The following is a 23,824-nucleotide window of genomic DNA, read 5'->3' as shown; positions in this document are numbered from 1 at the left end:
GTGGTTTTGTTCAAGCCATGAGGTGGAATTAAGAATAATATTTCAGCGAGTAAGGACTAGTTGAGAGCCTTCTTCTTAATAAGTGCAATGATAGCATCTCATTTGATGGTACATTCAATGTTCTGTCACTGCCCTGCCATTGACATATTTTGGAAATCAGAAAGAAGCACTGTGTTTTAAAAATGGACCGTGTTGCTTCCAGCAAAAATTGCACCATGTTGACTACAAGTATGAAAGGACCATGTCAGTAGCTTGACTACAAAGATAGTTCTGAAAATATCTGTGATATTTTGTGCGTTATTACAGTCTTTTTCTTGCTAGGCAGATGCTCTTGTTATGGAACTGCAAGTTTACATTTTTAGGATTCATAGTATATTATCTTATTTATTCCCATCATTCTTTTCATCATGATAATCGACAATGTCTGTTTCTTTGGTGTCAATGTGGCTCAATAAATCCAGCAAATCTTCACTTGGATTTAGGTGACTATCTGAAGCAGGACTTTTGCTTTCAGCAGGCACTTTCTTTTCTAAAGTCAAAGAAACTGAAATATTGTGCAGGGATGTCCTTGGTGGCTGTAAATATGTTAAATGACTTTGTGTTTGGAATATAGTTTCACTTAACCCATGGTAAGCAATTTGCTGTTCTTTAGTGACTTGCTCTAGTTTCTCCTCACCTGTATTCACTGGAACTTGTACTGACTCTTGTTTCTGAATATCTTGTTTAAAAATAATTTCAGAACTTGGTTGCTCAATGTTTTTCTGAACACATTCAGTATTTTCTTCATTATTTGATATAGATGAAGGATTTGACTGCTGTGGGGCAACATTTTGAACTGGGGTTTCAAATGTTGTAGTAACCACCACTTCAGGGACATGTAAAGCTGAGTTTGGTGTAATACTGTTCACCCTTGATGGTTGTCTTTCTGAAATATTTGATGTACTAGCCTCCCGAATAACTGATAGATCACTTCTAGGGGTGCCAGGCTTTTTATCCATAGATTCATGCCTCTTAATACCATGAGAATATGGCCTTCTAAGTGGAACATCATGGAAACTGGCTATGTAATTAGTTTCGCTAGGAAAAAATATAGTTGATGCATCACTTTCCTGTCGACTGATAGCACTTCTGACAGGAGATTCAGGATGCTCATGGACACTTAGGAACCTCTTGACTCTTCGGAGAACAGAATTTTGTCTTCTGTGCTTCTCTTCATCCAGCAGCCAGTCCTCACGTAGAAATACAGAATCAGGCAGTCTACAGCAGGTGGAGAAAGCACCAAAAGAATGTATTACTTTTCACATAGAATGAGGTGACAGTCAGTATAAACGAGTGACTTATAATACCATGAAGGTGGGCATACACTGTTTATGTGGATTTTTTTAGGAATGTTTGTGTGTGATTGTGTTGCTTTGTGGAAATGATAGTTACCCCATATGGACTGTTGATCCCATGAATGAAGGAATACAGTAGTCAGCAGCTGCAAGTGTGTATGGTGGTCGCATATCAGAGTCATTCCAGTAGATGTCTTTATTCATTTTTGGTAAGTTCATGTGCATCTCATCCACAGCCATAAGGGAAACCTGAAAGCAATAAACCATTTATATATATTTATAAACCCAGAATAAAGCTTATAGTGTTACAGATTCATATGCATATTGGAATCTATTTCATGACCTTAGCTAAGGATAAGGAAGTAGTTTGAGGGGAAAATTGTGTAAAAGTTTGATTCAGCATTCTCTTAGCGCCTTCTTGTAGGTACAGTTGCCCACACAATGAGACGACTCATAAACATGGTCCCAGGGTACCTAAACCCCTTTAAAGAAGGCACTGTTTCCATTTGCAACTAATGAGAAAACATCATACTTAACTATTCTCCAGAAAAATACTCAGCTTTATTCCCTTAACTTCACACACAAGAGTAAACCAATCTGAATGGAGATAAAAACATGTAAAAATAACAGATTTCACTTTGGTTCCACCATGCTTGAATGCTTTACATCAATGACTATGCCTTGATATTCTGTTGTTGGAAATCACAAACAGCCGTAGAATTGAGATGTGGCCCTGGACAATCCCAACTCTTACATGGTTTCAATTCATTATTATATGCATACAGAGACTGAAAAGCAAAGGTCTTGTTAGTACATATAACTATGATAATTGCTAAGGATCTTGGTGAATTCCAAAGCAAGAGATAACATTTTGTTGAGACACCCCTGCATACACTGGTAGCTGACATTGCTGAGTACTGTATTGTGCATGACTTGCAATTATAAATATGGCAGGGTGATTCTAGCTGACATCTGTTCTTTACACCCACAATAACACTTGCCCCCAGCAAAATAAAAAAAGCGGGCAGGACCAGAGGGACACTGTAAAATAAAAAGCCAGGAAAAAGGTGTAGAGGGGCTATCAAACATAACTGATACAATACACATTGCACGACAAATGTTACATAGGTAAATTGTGCTTTAATGAACACATCTCTAGTTGTTAAGAACAAACCCTTAACAATTTTATAATAGCAAAGTTCAATGCTCTAATAGGTTGAGAAAGCTCATCAGTAGCCCCCCAAGCAATGGATTAACTGCAGAACAGTCCAGAATTGATGGAAATGAAATAACTTTTTTTCCATCCATACAGCAAAAATAGCAATGTATGCACAATGGAATAATACCAATAATGTAAATGTGTGAATTCACTGAGAAGGACATTTACGTTGGCCATGTTTTGTGATATGGATGAATACAATTTTTTGAACTGGTGTCGAAACTAGTGTTGTGCTGTTCTGAAGTTAGACAAAATGAAATTAAACCTGCATGAGCCAATTATAGACCATGCTTCTTTTCATAAATAAACTGGTAAAATTAACAGGTAAGTCTTGTCATCAGTTAAGTGTTTATAAACCTCAGGTCCATGCAACCCTATAACATTCCATGTAACATCCCCCTGGCTCCAAAATAACACCACATAGGCTGTGTATTTTTACTTCAGAACAGCCCAGATAGCTGTTCTCATGCGAAAATTCCTAACCTGTAAATTTCGGTCTATGCACCAGTTAGTTTCAAAATCATCGTCATCTTCACCAAAAGGGTTAATTAGCTGCTCAGCCACCTGTAATAAAATTTAAGACAACGGAAACAAATTTTTGCAAAGTTTATACTTGTTAACAGTTACAACATAGTAAATACTAAGGACTATGCTACATGTATGATTAGAAACACAGAAGCATAGAAGAGAAATAGCAGAAAAAGTATAGAACTATGCTTGTCCCAAGCATGTTTAAAAGGAACTCCAGGTATTTAAAACATGAACCCATGCAGTGGGCCTACCCCTGCACGGCAAGCGTTAACTGCTCATTTTGGTCTAGGATCTAGAATACTAAAGATATATTCACCTGATCCTCAGTCCTGTGACAGTCAGTGCACACCTCTCTCCCCTTCCTCTCCCAGTGCACACCTCTCTCCCCTTCCTCTCCAGCTTTGGTTTGTCCGACGGTAAATTAACCTGCATTAGATGTGATTACATCAGTGGTGCTTGGACTAACAGAAAAGAGGCTGCAGGGACCAATCTTGCAACCAGGCAGGATTAGGTGAGTATATTTTATTTTTGAGCCCCTAAACCACATGTGTCAACCTCAAGGCCCAGGGGCCGAATCCGGCCCACCAGGCCATTTCCTAGACTTATACTTTCAGATCTAGGTATTATGTTATTACTAAAACCAGTGATAATCGAATCCAGAGTCAATTATGATAAAGATTAGTTACATTTAAATAGTATTACAGATACCTTTGAGGGCAACCATAATGTTGATGCGGCCCACGATTAAATTGAGTTTGACACCCCTGCCCTAGACCATAATGAGCAGTTAACCCTTGCAGTGCAGGGGTATCCCCACTGCAAGGGTTAATTTTCTATATTCCTAAAGTTCTTCTTTCAATTGACCTACTGTTGACTGACTCCAAACATCAAGTACTCTTTTGGTAAAATAATACTTTCTAAGGTTAGTTTTGAACTTTCCACCTGCTAGTTTGAGGTCATGTTCCTTGTTTTTGATCTTAACTATGTATTTAAAATACTGCCCTCTGTAATCTTATTCACACCGCTAATGCATTTAAAGCCCAACTCCATGTCCATGAAAAAACATACCTATGCAGTTGGGCTCTCCACAGTGCAAGGGTTAAAGGCTCATTAAATATAGGGGTAATGGTCTCAGGGTCGGATGGTTGGAGGAGAGGGTGGCGCTGTACACGGACGACCTGCTTTTGTTTCTCAATGGTTCCGGGACCCTCGTTACAAGGAGCACTAGAGGTCCTCACTACATTCTCGAAGGTATCAGGTCTCAGGGTCAACTGGCATAAGTCAATACTGTTCCCAATTGATGTGGAGGCCGGATCTGTACACAGAACAGTCACGCAACTTGCCTGGGTGGATTCGTTTCGGTACTTGGGGGTGGTGATATCCGGCATGCCTCAGGATTTTATCAAACTTAACATACTCCCGCTCCTAGGTGATATGAGACAGAGACTGAAGGCGTGGGCGAACTTACCTTTATCCCTCTTGGGGAGGATTAACCTAGTTAAAATGAAGATATTGCCCAAATTCACATACATTTTTCGTAATTCTCCGGTATGGTTAACTAAACCCTATTTTCATCAAATTAATCAAATTATCTCCTCCTTCCTGTGGGGGACTCAGCCCCCGAGGTATAAACTCACGACCCTTATGCGCCCCACTACCCAGGGAGGCTTGGCACTCCCGGACTTCCATAAATACTTCCTGGCTACCCAACTGGTCACGGCCAACTGGTGGCTCTCGGCTGATGTAAACAATTCCTCGGTCATGTTGGAAGCGGCCATCCTGAAATCGGTGGAGGCACTGAAGGGCCTACTATATAGAGGACCGAGAGCCCCCTACCCTCTCACTCCATCCATGCGAACTACTATCAGGGCCTGGCGCACGGGGTTGGCCTGGTGTCCTGGGGCTGCTACAGTTATCTCTCCAGACACCCCCTTGTGGAATAACCCCCATTCCCACTTTTACACAATTCCGGATCCTGCTTGGACACAAATAGCGTGCACCGTTGTGCCTTAATATGTAAAACAATAAAAAAATGTATAAAAAATAAAATAAAATATAGGGGTAAAGAAACAAAGTATAATACGTACAATATTCCTTGCTCCAACAGGATCCCTTTATCTGTGTGACCAGTCTCACAAAGCAATTTAGCCTGCGGTCGCATGCCTACTTCCTTACATACAATGCAGGACTAATAGTCCTACATTGTATATGATTACACCAAGGGACTGACCACAGCCAGGAGGGTCAGGGAGGAGCTGAGAGTGCCAGCCTGCCCGAGTCAGGAATGTGATCACTAATACAGTCTCTGCTTCTACTCCTAGAGTTAGTGAACATTTAACCCTGGCAATGCAGGGGATGCCCACTGCATGGAGTTTTTTCTTTCCATCCCGTCTGTGCACTCATTCTATCTTATGAATATCTTTTCGTAAGTGAGGACTCCAGAACTGAACACAATATTATAAATCAGGTCTAACTAATACTTAATATGGGAAAATCAGGACCTTCGTCCTCTTGCTGCTGATCCCTCTAGTGAAGCACCACACATCTTTTTCCTCCATAGTTCTGGACAGTACTTTTTCCCTAAGTGCATTATTTTGCATGTAGAAATGTTGAACTGCAGTTTCCACTGCTTGGACCAATCTTACTGGTGACACCAAGAGCGGTAACCGAGTGTCACCCCGCCGAGACGTCACTGCGCATGCGCGTGACGTCACCACACGCGTGTGCGATGACGTCATCGCGCACACGCGGTAGTATTCTGATACCTGCCGGCGGCCATCTTGGTGAGGGACGCCGGCAGAGAGAGGAGGGGACAGTCACCTGGCGGGATAAGGTATGCCGCCAGGTCCCCTCCTCTCTCCTGATATTGTCGGGAGTTCGGTCCAATGGTGTCACCCGGGTGCGGGCCGCACCCCCCTTGTGACGCCACTGCTGAATACTATACCAATGCTAAGGAAAGATCCCTCTCTGGTTTGTAGATAGGCCTAGTGAGTTTTAAGCAGTTCATTGTTTTTTAATACATGTTAGTTTTATGCTTTTCTTGACATAAATGGCAACTACGCCTCACCTCTTTCCTACTCTGTCTTTCATGCATTGTGTTTACCATGGTATAGGTTTTTTGCACCAAAGATCAAGTTATCCCTAGACATAAGCTTGTTACCTAAACAATGAACATTGGTGCACTTGACGTGACAAAAACTGCTATCTACTGTTAGATTTTTAGTACCAGAATCTTTAACTGCATTAACTAACCCCTCAACAGGTCCATGGAAACACAAACCCTTTATACTCGCTGAGACAGAAATGTTCCTTTCAATTAAATTTCTGCCCCTACTTCTAAGTTTAAATGCTTGTCCAAAAAAACTCCCAAATTCCATACTAAGTATGTGAGTACCTTGTGTGAGGGAAGCAGACCATTTCTTTTGTACAGCTTACTATCAGACTGCCTGCTAAAATCATAACTAATATAGCTAAAATCTTCAGCTTTGCACCATTCTTTTAACTACACATTGAACTCTGATGGCAATAAACAATTTCTTCACTGCTCACAACATCTAGTAAGCAATCACCAATAGCAACAACAGCAACCCAGCAACAACCACAGCAACCTAGTAACCTTGGTGTAACCTTGCTGTAGATTGCAGCCACCTTTCTTTAGAATGAAAACAGTATCAGGCATTACACTGAACAGGCAAGCTTCTTATAAAAGTAGTTATACAGCAACCTTGTGCTTTCATATGGCCATGGAACACCTGACCACCTCTAATACCTTTGTATTTTATATATATATATATAGATATACAAACATACATAATGTATAAAGAGAGACAGACAGAGAAAGAGAGAGAATTCACCTTTAACCAGCCTGCATAGAAGAAGAACTGAAGCAGCGTGAAAACTGGAATGTAGAGGTCCAAATCATGTCCTGTATGGGCTTGTTTAGGGTCTAAGAACTGACGTCCAATAATACAGGCGAGGAAGAAAGTGTATACCGCAAGAGTTACTACCTAAAAAGCATACAGTGCCATGGATTTGTGTTAACTGTTAACAATTTAAAACAGTTGTACAATTAAACAAAAAGTATAGTGTATTTCCAGTTAGCATATATTTTTTAGTTTTTATAGAAGTATTTGTTATAGTTTAGTCATTTTTATGTGACTTTAGCATTAACAATGCTTAGTCCTCCATATTTTTGTTAATATATTATATACCAATTTGTAGATTAACCACTAGAGGGAGCAGCACTCAATTTGCAGTCACTTTACCTCCCTTCTTAACAACTGTGGCGATAAGATATACTGTGTATGCCACACATAGACTGTATTGATTTGACTCAGTTGGCCAACTCATAGGTTTGCTTAATGAATAAAGCTGTGAAGCAATACCACCATGTAGTACTTAAGTCTGAGTATGTAATGAGCAAATAAGGCTGTACCCATCTATACTGTAGAAACAATGTTCTTAACACATTACCACCCACTGAAAAGACTCTTTACATCTATCTGATGTCTATCACATATTACATATTACATACCTAAAAAAGTTGAATAGAGTATACATGCTCTTGTGCAAGTTAACATGTGCATTTACCTGTGTGTACACTAGAGGAATACCGACCCAGTCATAGCCAAAAAGGAGACCACACCAGGACCGGTAGCGGTTCATCTCCTGAGATAAAGCACAGATTAGTAACAGCCAATAAATTAACAGCATTATTTGTATGCTACTAACCAAACAAAGAGCAAGCACTACCTGTATATCTGCTTATTAACTGCTGCCGAATGTGCCTGGGAACATTATTAAACTCAAGCAGTACATGTCTAACAATATAAACTGTCAATATGGAAAGCTTTGGATGTATCATCTTTTCTAATTCAGTTGAGCTTTGATAAGCTTCTGATCCACTCTACTAGCCTGAGAAGCTAAGTGGAAGGTTGCTAACTTTCTTATGTTATCCATGAGGAAATAGAAATAGATAGGCATTTGATGATGTTGCAAGAGTGTTTTAATGATGACACAGGACTCACAAACAAGTCAAATCACTTGATTTTCCAAGTTGTCAGTTTATACAATTCCCCTAATTAAAGCATATTGGATTTATGCATGCAGACACACTCATTTAGTAGAAAATGCCAGCCGAATTGCCGACTCACAGTGTGACTGTAGTCAGCTATGCTGCTACATCACCTGGTGAACCTTGCTTTACATGATTGACATTGGCTTTCCCTGCTGTCCTACATGTCATGGTGTTTGTGCGTCCTCCCTACTGCAGATATGTCCTTCGGCCTTCCCCCGTACTTGATTAATTATTAATGATCCAAATCAAAGAAAAATGTGACAACAGCACTTCTAAATAAAATGTGATACAGAACAGGAGCATAGCCAAGCAGCACAGAAAATTATTTGTGTAATCGTGGAACTATTTTATGGCTGAAAGCAATTTTTTTATGCAGAAACATCTTTTTTAGTGCCACACTCTATAAAGATTTAGAATTTGACACTGCTGGAGAAGATAAGATGATTATCAGATAAATGCAAGAATATGTCCCATGCAACCAAGCAAAACTAGATTTTGCACTTGTTTTTCACTTGTTGTCCACAAAGAAAGCAGCCAGGAGTCACACAAAATGCACTTACATAATATCGGTTCATACAGAACATGCTAATCAATAGCCGGTTTGGCTTTCATATATGCTTCTGACTCACATTCAGTATTATTTGAAGATCAACACTGTCACGAATTCTTCCTTCAGACCTGGCCTTTGAAGCTAAATTTCCAAACCAGACAACTGGTACCCAGTACTTAAGGTGAGGAGATTGAAGGTTGTCAAATATTTTTCGCTCATCTGCTGTCATAAATCCTATTTAAAAACAAAGAAAATAAATATATATAGCTTAAGTAGTATTATAATGATAATTAGTAACTCTGAACCTAGACAAGCACTGAGTTAATAGCCATATACTGGAGAGCTTGTGGTCAACAAAACAGAAAGATTGGTCCTAAAAGCAAGCAAAGTACATTGGTAGCCAAGATAAAGGTGCAATATCTAGCTTATATCAATAATATTTCTTCTTGTATGCCAAGTGTCTAATGAGCTGGGATTTTATGGTGTTTTTTTAACTATATTTATTGTTATCCTTTATTTATAGTGCTCCAGCATAATGCAGTGGTTAACATTAGAAGGGGTACAATAAGAAGCTTCAAAATAAAATGCAAGGCATGAGAAGAGAAGAGAAGAGGAAAAACTAAAAAACTTAAGAAATTAAAAACACCAAATACAATAGAAATCAAGTAGCAGTGACCGAGGATAATGCAAACCGGTTGCTTGGCAACAAATAATTGGGGTAAACATTAACATGCAGTTTGGGAGAAATGGTTTTTGGTATTTATGTGAAAAAGCCTAATATCAAAAAGTATGTCTGAGAATAGGGACACGAAACATCTGTCAATATCCTTAATTTCACTATTGCATATTTTAGGTGCAGATCATGGGAGCTGCAAGCAAAAGACCTAGATCATTTACAGCATCCAAATGTAAGTAAAATGCAGTTCTTCTACCTGCTTCTACAACATGGTCCATTGTTGGGAATCGTTTGTACACTGCAGTGCTGACTGAACGGAAGATAAGTAATGAGGTGAGATTCACATAACGCATGAGTGTCCTGCGAAGTAGCCGTCCATGCTCATCTCTTCCGTGCACATTGCTGGAGATGAGTAACATGAGTCTGTCTGGCCATGGAAGATTCACGAACTGATTCCACCACCGGTTCACCACAAGAGTAACATAAAAACCTGCAAGACAATCAAAGGCATTTATGTATATAAAGTAAATAGCATTCACAATTGCACAACATTTAAACTAAAAAGTTCATAAATCAGAGTTGACTAACCAATGAGAAAAGCTGCTTTATTCAAACCAAGATGCACATACAAATGTCTGCAGGAACCCTGAGGCTTGGTTCACACCTGAGTGTTTTTTCGGCTAGTTTTTCAGCTCGTTTTGTTCGTGTTTTTTTAGCGCGTTTTCCGTTCAGTGAAACGCGCGTTTCACTGGCGCACACCTGAGCGTTTTCTTTCGCGTTTTTAGCGCGTTATTCCGTTCAGTGAAACGCGATGCAAAATGCCCAGGTGTGAACCAGGCCTGAGGGGCCTTTGGTGTATACATTGAGCTGTATGTACAGATACATTGGCGTTAAAAATGTATCTCTTTTCCTCTTTGTTCTAATTATATCTACCTCCATTTCTGAGGGATATCCAGGAGAAGAGATTACATGCATGTAAAGTAATTCTGAATTGAAAGCCAGAACCAGACCATATACAAAGGAAAATTGGCCAGGCCCAGTGAATGTCCAAGGGCCCCAGATACAATCTTTATGCTCCTCCAGGGTGGCAGTTGGTAAAAGCTGTGCAACTGCCTGCCTCTCATTTCACAAGAGAGGATACACTTGTAGCAGTGGCGGGGGGTACCTTCCATGCTGGGTGAAGCATTCTCCCTGCCTGCCCCAGCCCCACCCCCAGCACGCCCCGTCCCAGCCCACCAAAGCCCCACCCACCTTAACCCGGTCAGCAAGCTATATGTGGAGAGAGGGAGGAGACAGGGAGGTACCTCCCTGTCTCTCACTTGGTCGTCACTGGTGAGGCATCGAGATCAATGTCCGCAGTGGGTTTTTTTTTTTTTGATTGGACAGCTTGGACCAATTGCGCTTTGACATTGGTCCAAATCTTCCACAGAGCTCAAGCCTCTAACATAGAGTAGGAGCTGTTGCAGCTCTTGCCTCACTAGGTTAGGTTACACAACCAGTGGGGGAAGCCCGCTGCTGTGTATCCTAACTTAGCTGTCAAAAGCCGGATGCAGCACCGCCTGTAATTAACAGGCAGCGCTCTGTCCATGACAGGTTACTCAGTGGGGAGGCTTTCACTGCTGTGTAACCTGTTACAAGCTGGTCTGAATGGAGAACAAGCTGTCAGGATACAAACTTGAAGCTGACAGCTTTTTCCTCCATAATACTATATGAGGCTCTGCCTCCCCTGCCTCCCCTGACATCCCTGACTTGTAGGCAGTTACTCTACAATCACTGCAGATCTTCAGCACTCGCAGCAACAGGAAATGTATTTACCCCACAAACACAAAGTTCACCAAGGATGGCTGCTCTCCATAAAGAGTACGGGATTCCCTCCACACAGCATGTCAAAACAAAAGCAAGAAGCACCTACTCACATTTAGCTTACAGCAACATGTTTCAATACAGTACAGCAACGTAGTCATGCAAATCTCATGGTGACCGCAGATATATATAATTTATGTAGATTTATACATAACCGTAGATTTATGTGATTTTAATAAAATGTTTTATTGTTGAAATAATATCACACAAGGGAAAGGCACTTTCTTGCTTTTGTTTTTACATGTAGGCAGTTCGTGTTATGTGCCTGTTAAATTCCTTATTAATGTCAATAAAATTGGTGGGGTAGCTAAATGCTGCTACCTTGCCTAGGGCTCCATTCTGCCTTAATACCTCTTTGTTGAAAGCATTGCAAATAACAACATGTGCTTAACAATATCCTATAACTGCTTTCCAAGACTGGTATTGTCATAAATGATTGATGTATACTTTTTATGTTATACATCTATTCTTGGTCCTTTAAAGAATTGTGCATCCTTGTAGAATTAAGCGATCCTGTGTAGAGAGTGGAAATTATCTTATTTGACAATCATTTGTTCTTAGGGATCTTCCATTCAGGATTCATGCTGCCAAGTATAGTTCCTGAAGATGAGGGTAAAGAATCCGACATTAAGAAAAAAGGTCTCTCCTGCAAGAGAAGGTCCTTGGTGGTTCCTCTGCCATCTGCTGGAATAGTGGTAACCATGCTCTCATTGGCTATAGGAGAGAGTATAATCTCTCTACTCTTAGTCAAAAAAAAATTCCTCACTTTGTCACAAGAAAGTAATTCCATACATATGAGGATTCTTGGAAAATTAGTTATCAGGTAATCATCTGATAACTCATTATCATCTAATAACTCCTTTTCCAAGAATCCTCTTGGATTGTGAGCCCCTCCATAAGGTATTATGTGTTTTACTGTTGTTTTTGTAGTCAGCTTGTAAAATACTGAGGTTGCCCCCGGGGTGATGGACAGTGAATTGGCCATTTGTTTAAAAAGTGTCTATGGACCACTTTAGTTTGAGCTCACATAACTGCTTTCTTATTAGAGGCTCCAATCAGTGTTGCTGTGGTCAGGGTCAGTTGCATTTAAAGGAGAACTATGGGGTCAGTGTTTTTCCCCATAGTTCTCCTTAGGGTAATGGGAGGACACAAACTAGCGTCCTCCCGTTACCCTAAGCTCAGTATACCGCGAGCTACAGCTCGCCGTATACTGAGACGCCGCACCTGGAGTGGATCTCGACGTAGATGACGGGATCCGCCCAGCTGCGTGAGTGACAGCTGGCTCTGCCTATCTAGAGGCAGAGCCAGCTGTACCCGCACCCTCCCCCGTCCGTTCCGCCAGTCCGCGCTGGCAGATCGGAGCGGGGAGAGGGGAATCCAGCCCCTCCCCCTGTCACGGCAGAGAGCCGTGACAGGATCGAGAGGTGAGGGAACCCGGTATGTGTTCCCTCACCTCCCGATCTACTGAGCCGACCTGTGACAGTCTCATTGTCACAGGTCGGCTTAGAACTATGAGGTGAGTGGAAATCCCTCATCTCATAGTTCTCCTTTAAAGTGTACTGATAAAAGTTATGTGCAGGCTTTTGCCCCTGGTGGCAGCCACTTACCTAGAACAAATGTTACTGGGATTTGTTCAGCATATTTGTCACAGTAAAGGGATAGTTTTTCAAAGTAACGTTTTTGAGTATCTGTAAGAAACAATCTGCAGCAGAAATAAGGTGAATGTACACCAGCAATAGCAAAAAAAATTTTAACTGCTGTATACATTACTGAAAATATACAATGCAAATAAAGGAATTAATGCGTATTACCTATGCAAACATACATTTAAACTGATACCATATCCAAAATATATCAATTTATTTTACAGAACAGTTACTACAGTCATAAATGTAAAACCTGCATTTAAAATGACCCTGTCAGTCCTAAAAGTGGTTCTCTGCAGCAGAAGATATTACACTCACTTCTCAGCTGGCCCGTGTCTCCTACCCTCCTTTCATGCCACATCTGTAGCCTCTGTTAGACTCTTTTGTACTCAATACTTTTGGAAGTGTTTGATGCCTATGTCCCCAAATGCAATACCCCCCTCTCGCACGCTCTGCCCCTCCCGCACACAGCCGACACACCCAGCGGAGTGGGCGGGGACTGGGAAGTAGCGGCAGCTCGCTGTGATTGGCGGGGGGTTGCCATGGCGATAGAATGTAGGGACTGGAGAGCGTGAAGACTGGCACAGGGGGTCCAGGAGAGGGTGAAGACTGGTACAGGCAGGCCTTGTAGCTGGTGGTATTCTGCATTGCTCTATAATGTACTGCTGGGATTTGTAGTCCTCTATAGTTGGTGGCATGTATCCTGCATTGCTGTATAATTTATTGCTGGGATTTATAGTCCTCTATAGCTGGTGGTATTCTGCATTGCTGTATAATTTATTGCTGGGATTTGTAGTCCTCTATGCAGTGACTAACAGGGTCATAGCGGTCGCAGCTGCGACCAGTGCCTTGCATTCCACCATTTGGAGGGGCCCAAACAGGAGGAAGGAGGCCCTGGTAACTGCCAACATTGTCACATTTTCACACAAGAATCACATTTTCAAGTTTATAATACTAGAGAGGGCAACATTGTTAAAGCTGAACTCCAATATTTAAAAACACACGATCAGTAATCACATTGGTAGCGGGAGAAATATTACCCTCATCCAGTCAGGGCTCTACTGCTTGCCTCTACAATGCTGTTAACTTAACATTAAACATGTTTACAGGAGGGGAGAACGCAGGTATGATCTCATCAGTGTGCCGCTGCTACTTAATTGTCCAATCAGCAGTGTGTGGTAAAATTCACTAAGGAAGCAGAATTGCAGCAGCCATTTTTCCTGTAATCATTTATAAGATGAAGATATAAAATAAAATGAAATATTATATATAATTACAAAAAAATGGTGAGCAACTTGGACATTATCCAAGGAAATTATAATCCAACTAGAAGGACAAGTCATGTGATGAAACTAAGAAAAGTCTGAGACATGACTGCAAATGCTAAGCAAGCATTACACCAGTCAGAATAACTAGCATAGTTTAGGAATACTCTAGGGAAGTATGGGTCAGCAGGAAACTCTATATTCCCTGATGGACATACTACACATGTACCTGGTAGTGACATAAAAAGTCACTGGGTGGTGAAGTGTTTTTCAAGACTTCATAAACAAGAAATTTGATGCTGAGCTGAACTTCAAATGCAGAGTCACATAAGTGGTCATCTAGGGTCACATCTGGATTATATCTAATGTACTCTGGTAGTTTGGTTTCCAAAATTGATGTAAGTTACTTGTTTATACGAGGAACTATTTTATTGCATTAACACAAGTTCTTTTTAACCATCTCACACTGCTAGAATTCTGTTCACACGTATGGCCCATTATGGGCCTTAGGCACAGTGCCTACTTGGAAAGCCAGACCATGTTTTCCATGTATTAGCAAAGATTCCCCATAGTTTAGATTATTGCATAGTGTTATTAACCAATTGGAGTGATTGATTTATGCAGTGTTAAACTTTACCATAAAAATGTAAACAGCTATTTAAAAAGTAAAATTTCACTAGGTAACACATCACAAAACTGTATATTGTTCATAAAGTTTTGTCAGCATGCATGTCAGTATGCACTGTTCACTGTCATAATGTTCCAATGAAGGATATAAATAAAAAAGTACCTGTATACGACGCTCAGTGTTGTATATAAACTGATGAACACAAGGAACTCTCTGTAGAGTAACTTGTAAATGCTGCCCCTCCATTTCAGCAGTAACCGGTGAAAACCAAAGAACGTGGCATTAGCTACTTTACTGGAATAGGTAACAGTCATCTTGTCATGTTCCTCCTGAAAGATGTGATACAATAATACAATGTATTTGAATAAAGCCATTTCACAAATGGACAATCAATACAAATAAAGGTATGAGATACTGTAATCCAAGACAAAACAATTTTTTTAGTTTTACATGGCTTTTCTTTAGAGATATTTGCCCTGATTTCCTGTACTTCTGACAATGGTTTTACCAGACAGAAGGTGAGGCAAAATCTGCAGCAGGGACACAGATAGATCTGACAGGGGCTCTAGCCCTAACCCACTCTACTAAAAACGCATTTTTATTTCTGTCTGTGGTGCTATCGGAGAACAGGAAACAAGGGTAAGTCTCTAGTGGAGCCCTGGACACCAAAAAAAAAAAACCCAGCAAGAGTTCTATTCCTTCTACCATCTATAATTAGAAAAAAAAATTGGGGGGAGGGGGTTGGGCTTGATATTGATATATATACAGTAAGTACATGGTTAGTACAATTTTACATAAATCAAAAATAACTGTAATTAGAACTCTGTAACAACGGAGTGTCTCCACTCCTGCACATGAAGCTGACTTGACCATTTTAAATGGCTATATTTAACCAATTCCCGACCGATGATTAATTATCCCGTCACGATTGTTGAGTTCGTTAATGACCGGTGATGGGTTTATTCCGCCAATCGGTACAATGAGCGCTGGTCCATGAAGGGACCTGCAGTTTATTGAGTTACTGCTGTTGATGGGTCTCTCTGTGTCCGAGGCAGACCCTCAACAGCAGATTAGGTGGTCACTGTGCTGATCGCTGTGATAGCAGAGCCGTGACAGTCACACAGCCTGTTTTGTAAACAGCTAGCCGGCTGTGTGTTACAAAAGTGATACAAAGTATCTCTGAGGAGAATAGTGTATTCTCCTCAGAGATACTACCTATCAAAGCTCCTGTAAATTAAAAAAAAGAACCGCTTAGTGCCCTCTAGTTTAAAAATAAAAAATAAAAATAAAAAAATAAAGTTTTGAAAATATTTTAAAAAATTTAATAAACAAAATTATAAGAAAATATGGTGCCGTGGAGGCTATTAAAGGTAGGAGAAAAACATCACATTCTAAAATTCTTCCACACTAAAATTATATTTCACTCCTTGTATTTTGTGACCTATAAATGCCAAAATAAACTGAAATCCCAGACATATATGATATAACCTATAAATCAAACAAATAAAATAATTTCTTATAAATTACTTTCTGTTAGCTACACCAAACATGAACATGTTTGCCACATTATTATTGCCAAAACTGTGAAAACATGTTTTTTTTTTATTTTTTACAAAACAAATAAGAATTTATATATGCATATGTCACATCAAATTTAAGCCCTTTTGTCCATTAAAAAATGGTATATAATATGTGTAGGTGTAATGCATGGGGAAGATGGAAATTATAGTCTAAAAAAAAAACATAGCAAAAATGGCAAAATTTCTCCGGTCCCCAGAAGCGAAAATGTTTTTTTAAGCTGTGTCACTAAGGGGTTAAATAAGATCTGTGATAAACCAACAGTCTTGAACATGGTAAACTAGACTACTTCAGCTGGAACGGTTTGTACTTTGTCATTTCATGATCTTGTTTATGCTGCTCAGGATAAAAAGAACATGATTTTCATCTCAATAGGAACATCATAGTACATGATTTATCCCTTAGGATTATGAGATTGATTCTCTAAAGGCAAATAGGCTGTTCACTTTACAAGGACATTTTCTCTTTCTCTCTAATGTAGCGAATGAGGTGAAGCTCTGCTGACTTCCATCATCCAGTTATGTGCAAGCAAAAATACAGTTTTTTTTCTCTTGCATGTGATTGGGTATTCTTTGCACAGTGAATTTTCCCCCACGTTCACTTAGCTAAAGGAAAGATCACTTGAAAGTGAACAGCCTATTTTCCTTTAAGGTGACACTAAACTCCAGAGTTAAACCTTAAAAATACATTCAAGCACCTTCACTAATAACAAAACTCTAACTTATTTGTGTATCACTCGGCTGTAGATCCTCAAATCATCTCTGAGTTAATGCTGACACTGTCCTTCCTACTGGTGGGTGGTAAGCTCAACCTGTGATGGACTACAATCTCAATACAAATGAGTAAACTAGAAAACATGTGACTGTAGTCCATCATGGGAGTGAGCTTTGAGTGGTGGCTACTTTACAACACACACAGGGCCCATGGGGAACAAAAGTAGCCACCCTCCAGAAGGAAGGACAGTATCAGCACCAATTCAGAGATGATATGAGGCTCTACAGCCGAGTGATACACAAATACGATACAGTTTTGTTAATCGGTGAGCTACTTTGTTTATAAGTTGTTACATACTTGAATGCATTTTTAAGATATAGTTTAGTGTCACTTTAATTAACCCCTATATGTCATGTTCCATCACTTTATTACATGTAAAAATGAAAGCAAAATAACAAAACAAATAAATGCTGAAAAGTGCTTACTTTTGACCCCAGTTCAGCAGGTAAGATGCTACTATTATGGCATGGCACAGCCATAATTATAATATTATATAAAACAACAATAGAAGCTGTTTTCTTTGACCTATGGAAGTATTTATAGCTGAGTATGTCAGGGCTATCCACCTGGAGGCCTGAGAGCTAGGTGTATCCCTCATCTTCTAAGGAATCTTTCATAAATTGCAGTTTAAGAATATCTGACCTGTAACCATGCATGTAATTATTATACCAGAAGTTTTCATCAAAGAAACTTTTGTCTCATGTTACTTAGCATTATGTAATGAGATTGTTTCTTTTTTAAATAAAAGGTATTGAGTTAGATAGTAAGTTATACAAAGTAAATTTGCAGTTGTAAAGTAACTCAATTAATTTGTAGCTTAAGTAAATAAGAAGGAATACACAAACTTGTAAAATTACTTTTATTATAAATTAGTTAGTAAGAATGCTCATATTCATGCAAGAAGCTGATCATTCTGAGATAATGAAAAAAAAGTATATTTAACTAACCTGATATGGGAATCAGGGCAGTGTCCTTACAAAGTCCTTGCGGAGGGTAAGAAATTCTGTGAAGCTCAGAAATAGTACATTGACAGCTACCTACAGCTGGCAATCAAGTGCCTTCCCAAGGAGCAGTAAGGAGTCCCTGGAGACCAGACTGACGAGCACAGAAGGGAAGAGTGTCTTTCTTGCTTGAAGGCTGTTTGTGCCAACATACACACTGTCAGTTACATCAGAGACTGTTCCATGGGACAAAAACAGCCAGCAGCTGCTGATCTTGCGCTCTCCTGTTCTATATTTATAAATCCACCTGCCATTCAAAGAAGACCATTGACTAAGTGATCTTTAAGCACACTTAGATGTCACTAAAGACCAATAGATAGCCAGCCTATGTAATGTCTTCTGATCTATATAAACATTGATCAACTGTCTATCTGTTTTAGAAGACTAGAATGTGGTTAAGAGGAATGTAAATTAATTTCAAAACACTGACCTAAAAGCAAAATAGTACTTGTAAATAATATTATGTGCACATATAAATCTTTATTCCTTTACAATAAGGCAGGAGGGAAGATTGAAAGAAATATCAGGTTGTTTAACTACAGGTTAATACCATTTTTTAATCTTTACCTTGTTGAAGCCTATTTTAAATAATAAGTGTAAAGTAAGAATGCTTTAAAAAAAAAGTGTTAATAGTTTATTTTTTTAATCAAATAATAAAATGGAAAGTAAATGAACAGAAGAGAGATCCAAATCAAATCAATATTTGGTGTGACCACCATTTGCCTTCAAACCAGCATCCTCTAGGCACTCTTGCACACAGTTATTGAAGGAACTCGGCAGGAAGGTTGTTCCAAACATCTTGGAGAGCTAACCACAGATCTTCTGTGGATGTTATGCTGCTTCAAATCCTTCTGTCTCTTCATGTAATCCCAGACAGACTCCGTGATGTTGAGATCAGGGCTCTGTGGGGCCCAAACCATCACTTCAAGGACTTCTTGTTCTTCTTTATGCTGACGATAGTTGTCAGAGATACCATGCACGGGTGTCCCCACACCGCGTACAGGCATCTCTACGGGAGGACCAAATGTGTGATCACACCAGACAATGTTTATGAGCACACAGTTTATTAGGCACACCGAAATCAAGTAACCACAAACAACCCCACCAACACCCACAAGTATCAAACAATAACCAACTAAATGCAGTCAACAAAACCGCATACAAAAGGGCAAGTGAAACCTGGGGAGCACGGCAACACAAGGGGAGCCACGGAGCAATGGTCAGGGTACAAGGGGGCACCAAGATGCAGGAAACAGGTCACAGGAATCAGGTCACAGAATACAGCTCACAGGAAATGGCAAAGATAATGTGGCACCAGGCTCACTGCAGGGAGGGATTAAATACCCTCCCAGGTGCCTAATTGCTGACACCTGCAGGTGAGCCCTGGAAGTGGACCTGGTTCCAGAGTCCCAGTGCCACCTGGAGGCGTGCAGGTCCCTGACAGCCACTGGCTGCCTGGAGACACCTGCAGGGGAGCACTGGAACTGCTGGATCTGGTCCAGCGCCACCTGGAGGTGTTCAGATCCCTGACAATAGTTCTTAATGACATTGGCTGTATGTTTAGGGTCGTTGTCCTGTTGCAGAATAAATTTGGGGCCAATCACACACCTCCCTGATGGTATGGCATGATGGATAAGTATCTGCTTATATTTCTTTGCATGATGCTTCACTGTTCCCTGCAGACACTAATTATTGCACTGTTCTGCAGCCCTTTGGCAAACTGCCTCCTGCTACAGCCAAAAATTTCAAATTTTGACTCATCAGGCCAGAGCACCTGCTGCCATTTTTCTGTACACCAGTTCTTATGTTTTCAGGCATAGTTGAGTCACTTAGCCTTGTTTCCACGTCAGACGTATGGCTTTTTGGCCGTAATTCTTCCATGAAGACCACTTCTGGCCGGACTTCTCCGCAGAGTAGATGGGTGTACCTGGGTCCCACTGGTTTGGTGCTGATGGCACTGCTGGACATTTTCCAATTTTACAGTTCTCAATGTTGCCTGTTTCTTTGTGCTTCTTCTAAAAAAGAACTTGAACACACATCTGGAAACTTAGTCTGCTTTGAAATCTTTGCCTGGGAGAGACCTTGCTGATGGAGTTTAACTACCTTATGTTTGGTTGCTGTGCACAGTCTTTCCATGGTGTATGATGTTTTCACTTAACGTTATTATTATCACATAGGGAGCTAAGAAACCCTCTATGTGATAGCAAAGAGATGTGACAGGTCCTCTTTATGACAAACCAAAAGATACCTTGTCGCACTCCTTACCGGAAAAACCCAAAGTTGAATGAGGGGGGATGCTTGTAGTGACCTGCGGATGGCGCCGCCACACAGTGTAAAGATGCCCCCCCTGCATCAGAAATGTATAAAATGATTTGCTGATGTTTTGGTAAAAGTTGATCTCTGATGCCCTTTTTCCTTCTCTTGTGACCACCTTTGGATCATCTGTGTCTCAATACTGCATGTCTCATTTTGTCTGTCTGGAATGCACTGGAACTGCAGGCAGGTTCACACCATTTTCCGGAAAATGGTGTGAACCTGCTCTTAAGCCTTCAAAATGAAAGATAGAAGCTGTTTTTTTTGCCATGGGCAAATGCTCCAGATTATGACTGCTCCAGTTTCAATAAATCCCCCTCTATGTATTTTAGCTCAAGGTAGTCAGAATGCATCAGGCAGTTGTTGCTGACTGTTAAAGATGTGTCTTTTTTCTAATAATACCACTCTGCAGCATTTGAAAAGTTAGCATTCTGATTAAAAATACGTAAAAAGTGTGCACCCAAAACACTTCACACCAATTCCTCTGGATCCAAGGGGGTGGCCATCTAATAATGAACATAGGCACTGAAGCACTAAAGATCCCATATGCCACACATTTCTTAAGGACAGTTAACTGAAGTTCTCTTTGTCGCTAAACACAACATTGTTTTGGGACTGAGCAACCCACCCATAGAGATTGCCTGGAGATTGGTATGAAAAGACAGGGATCCAATAACCCTAGCATTCTCCACCCCCTCCAATTGCTTCCCTGCCCATCCTATCTTGCCTGTTCCTCAATCCCTGAAGAAGGACTCACAGCCAACAAGGACTGAAGAGTCATTGAGATGTCTACCACCAAATGTGATGGCCCCACAAAATCCATTAGTGTCACCCCTTGCAGCATGCTTCCCAACTGCCAATATTTTCATTACAAAACACAAAAATTCCCCAGCCTCAGCCTGCCAGCCAGCCTGCAACCAAACAAATTGCCCTGTCAACAGTATGCGTTAAAATCAGAGGTTTTAGTTGCACAAACTTTTGGCCAAAAATATGTAAAAGCTACACCACCGCGCCAAGGCACCTCTGCAAAGTGTGGTCCTAACTCTATGTATCCGAGCAGGGCCGGACTGGGACTAAAAATAGGCCCGGGCATTTTAGACTGAGCAGCCCAATCACGTGACCACCAACAGGCCCCACCCCTCACAACAGGGGGCGGAGCCAAACACAGAAGCGCAATCGAGGGGCAGGGCCGGCCACTACTATTGCATGTAATTTATCGACTTCATTAATATGCTCACACTTGGAGACTCGGATACATAGAGTTAGGACCACACTTTGCAGAGGTGCCTTGGCGCGGCAGTGTGGCTTCTACATATTTTTGGCCAAAAGTTTGTGCAACTAAACCTCTGATTTTAACGCATACTGTTGACAGGGCTACTTGTTTGGTTGCAGGCTGGCTGGCAGGTTGAGGCTGGGGAATTTTTGTGTTTTGTATTGTTGTAAGCCTTCCCAATGTGCGCCCTGCTATAAAGGCTGGTTATAGATTCATGCATGTACCATCTTTTCTAGTTTGCCAATATTTTCACCCACTTTCTATTGCTGTCCCTTGCTTCACTAGTGCAGGGAAAGTCTTACAAGGAAAAATGATGGAAAGAATAAAAAGGATTTTAAAAAATGACGTAAATAATAAAATTTAAAAATGTAATACTAACAATCAATAAAAATGACAGCTGGAAACATGTTAATATGGGGTCACCCAGACCAGGAACTTTCCACTTGATCAGTGGTTCTGAATTTAAAATGTATACAAAAGGGATAATCAGTTGAAAACATGAGATACTAGCATTTAAATAGACACACATTTGTATTTTAGCGATTCCATTTTGGAATTTTTAATGTTTTTCCTTTTTTGCGCCCCCCTTCGCTCAAAAAGCAACAGATGGTGCGATCAGACACTGATGTACCTAGCAGTTCAGCTTGTATCTCTTTTTTTCTTGGCTCTTTGTCTACTATTCACACTGTCCTTCTATTCAATCTGAGATTGATTTTCCTCTTGCAGCCATGTCCAGGGAAGTCGGCTACAATCACTTGGATATTAAAGTGACATTAAAGTCAAAAGGTTTTTAAGCTATTTTACAATGCAGATGAAATCACTTACAACAAATACTGATCCTTGATCTTTTCTGCTGAATCATCTGGTCCCCTGAGCACTGGTCCTGATATCCTTTTTTAGGGCTTGTTCACACCCTTCATTCTGGGGTGGGAGGAGGCATGGTGGTGCATTGAAGTCAATAGCACCGTAGCCACGCCCCCACCTGCAGTGCAATCGGGGGCGTGGCTGCAGGGCCATTGATTTCAATGCACCGCCACACCCCTTCCCACCCCAGAACGAAGGACGAGGTTCAATTGCTGTGCGTTCCAGCAGCTACCGTTCTGGAACGCACCACAATTGGTGTGAGCAAGCCCTTAGGGTGGCTCCTTTCCCTTTGCAGGGACCTATGCAGTCACCCCTGTGTGTGATAGTAAGCTGCTTGTGTCTCCACAAACACAGCAAGGCAAGCCAAGCCCCTCTCCCTCCAAGCAAGAGGTGCTGGAGACTTTATTGTCCCTTGTGATCTTGTACTGGACATGAAGTTTAGGGAAGCTGAGCTGAGAGACTCAACTCAACTCTTCAGAATAATGATAAGTGCATGATCAACATATGTGCTTGAGCAATCATTTTAAAAAAAATGCTGTGCTGGAAAATGTATATTTGTTTGATCTGGATTAATATTTTTTAAAAATTGAGTTTAATACTACTTTTTTTGTTGTTGACTTCTCGGTCAATCAGGAAGCCAGGCTGAGTGTAATGACGCACTACCCGGCTTCCTTATACCGGAAGTTTGGGATAGGCATTGGGAGCATTTGGGCGAGTATGAGTAGTCGCAGGGCCGTCTTTAACGCAGGGCAAAGAGGGCACTTGCCCCGGGCCCTATCATGGTTGTGGGGCCCAAAGCAGCTGCCCCTTGAGCCTGCTGCCCGCCGCGGTCGTACCGTAGAATCAGCACCGGAAAAAAAAACCCTTCCTGCATGTGGGCAGGAAGGTACCAAAACATCACATTGGATGGGGGGGTTGGGACGTACCAACTCTTCCGTACGACTTGTACGGAAGATCTGTGGGGTCTAACAAGGCTGGTTAGACCCCACAGTGCCCTGCTAAGACCCGCCACAGGCCTGCTACCCTGGTGAGGCCCCCACAGAGCCCTGGTTTAGCCAGGCCTCTGCGGGGTCTCACCAGCCCTAGTGAGACCCCACAGAGCCCTGTTGGGACCCTACAAAGTCCTGATGAGACCCTATAGAGCTCTGAAGGGCTCTTTGGGATTTCACCAGGGCTCTTTGGGATCTCACCAGGGCCCTGTGGGTGTCTAACCAAGCTGGTTAGACCCTACA

At 41.1% G+C, this 23,824-nt stretch overlaps 1 protein-coding gene across 1 annotated transcript; it reads right to left on the bottom strand.

Annotated features, from left to right (window-relative positions):
- Window positions 1-380: 380 nt before the first annotated feature.
- BEST3 (bestrophin 3) lies at window positions 381-15,103 on the bottom strand. The gene is made up of 10 exons (XM_018576339.1): window positions 14,952-15,103; window positions 12,858-12,952; window positions 9,644-9,877; window positions 8,791-8,945; window positions 7,675-7,752; window positions 6,939-7,091; window positions 3,037-3,117; window positions 1,432-1,583; window positions 677-1,257; window positions 381-529 (listed from the first exon to the last, which is right to left on the bottom strand). Exons 1-10 carry the CDS (start codon window positions 15,101-15,103, stop codon window positions 381-383), a joined length of 1,830 nt encoding a protein of 609 aa, XP_018431841.1.
- Window positions 15,104-23,824: the final 8,721 nt, after the last annotated feature.

This window comes from Nanorana parkeri, unplaced genomic scaffold (genome assembly GCF_000935625.1).
Source record: "Nanorana parkeri isolate BGI_ZX_2015 unplaced genomic scaffold, ASM93562v1 scaffold65, whole genome shotgun sequence".
NCBI classification, from domain to species: Eukaryota; Metazoa; Chordata; class Amphibia; order Anura; family Dicroglossidae; genus Nanorana; species Nanorana parkeri.
This window is presented reverse-complemented; position numbering and strand designations above follow the sequence as displayed.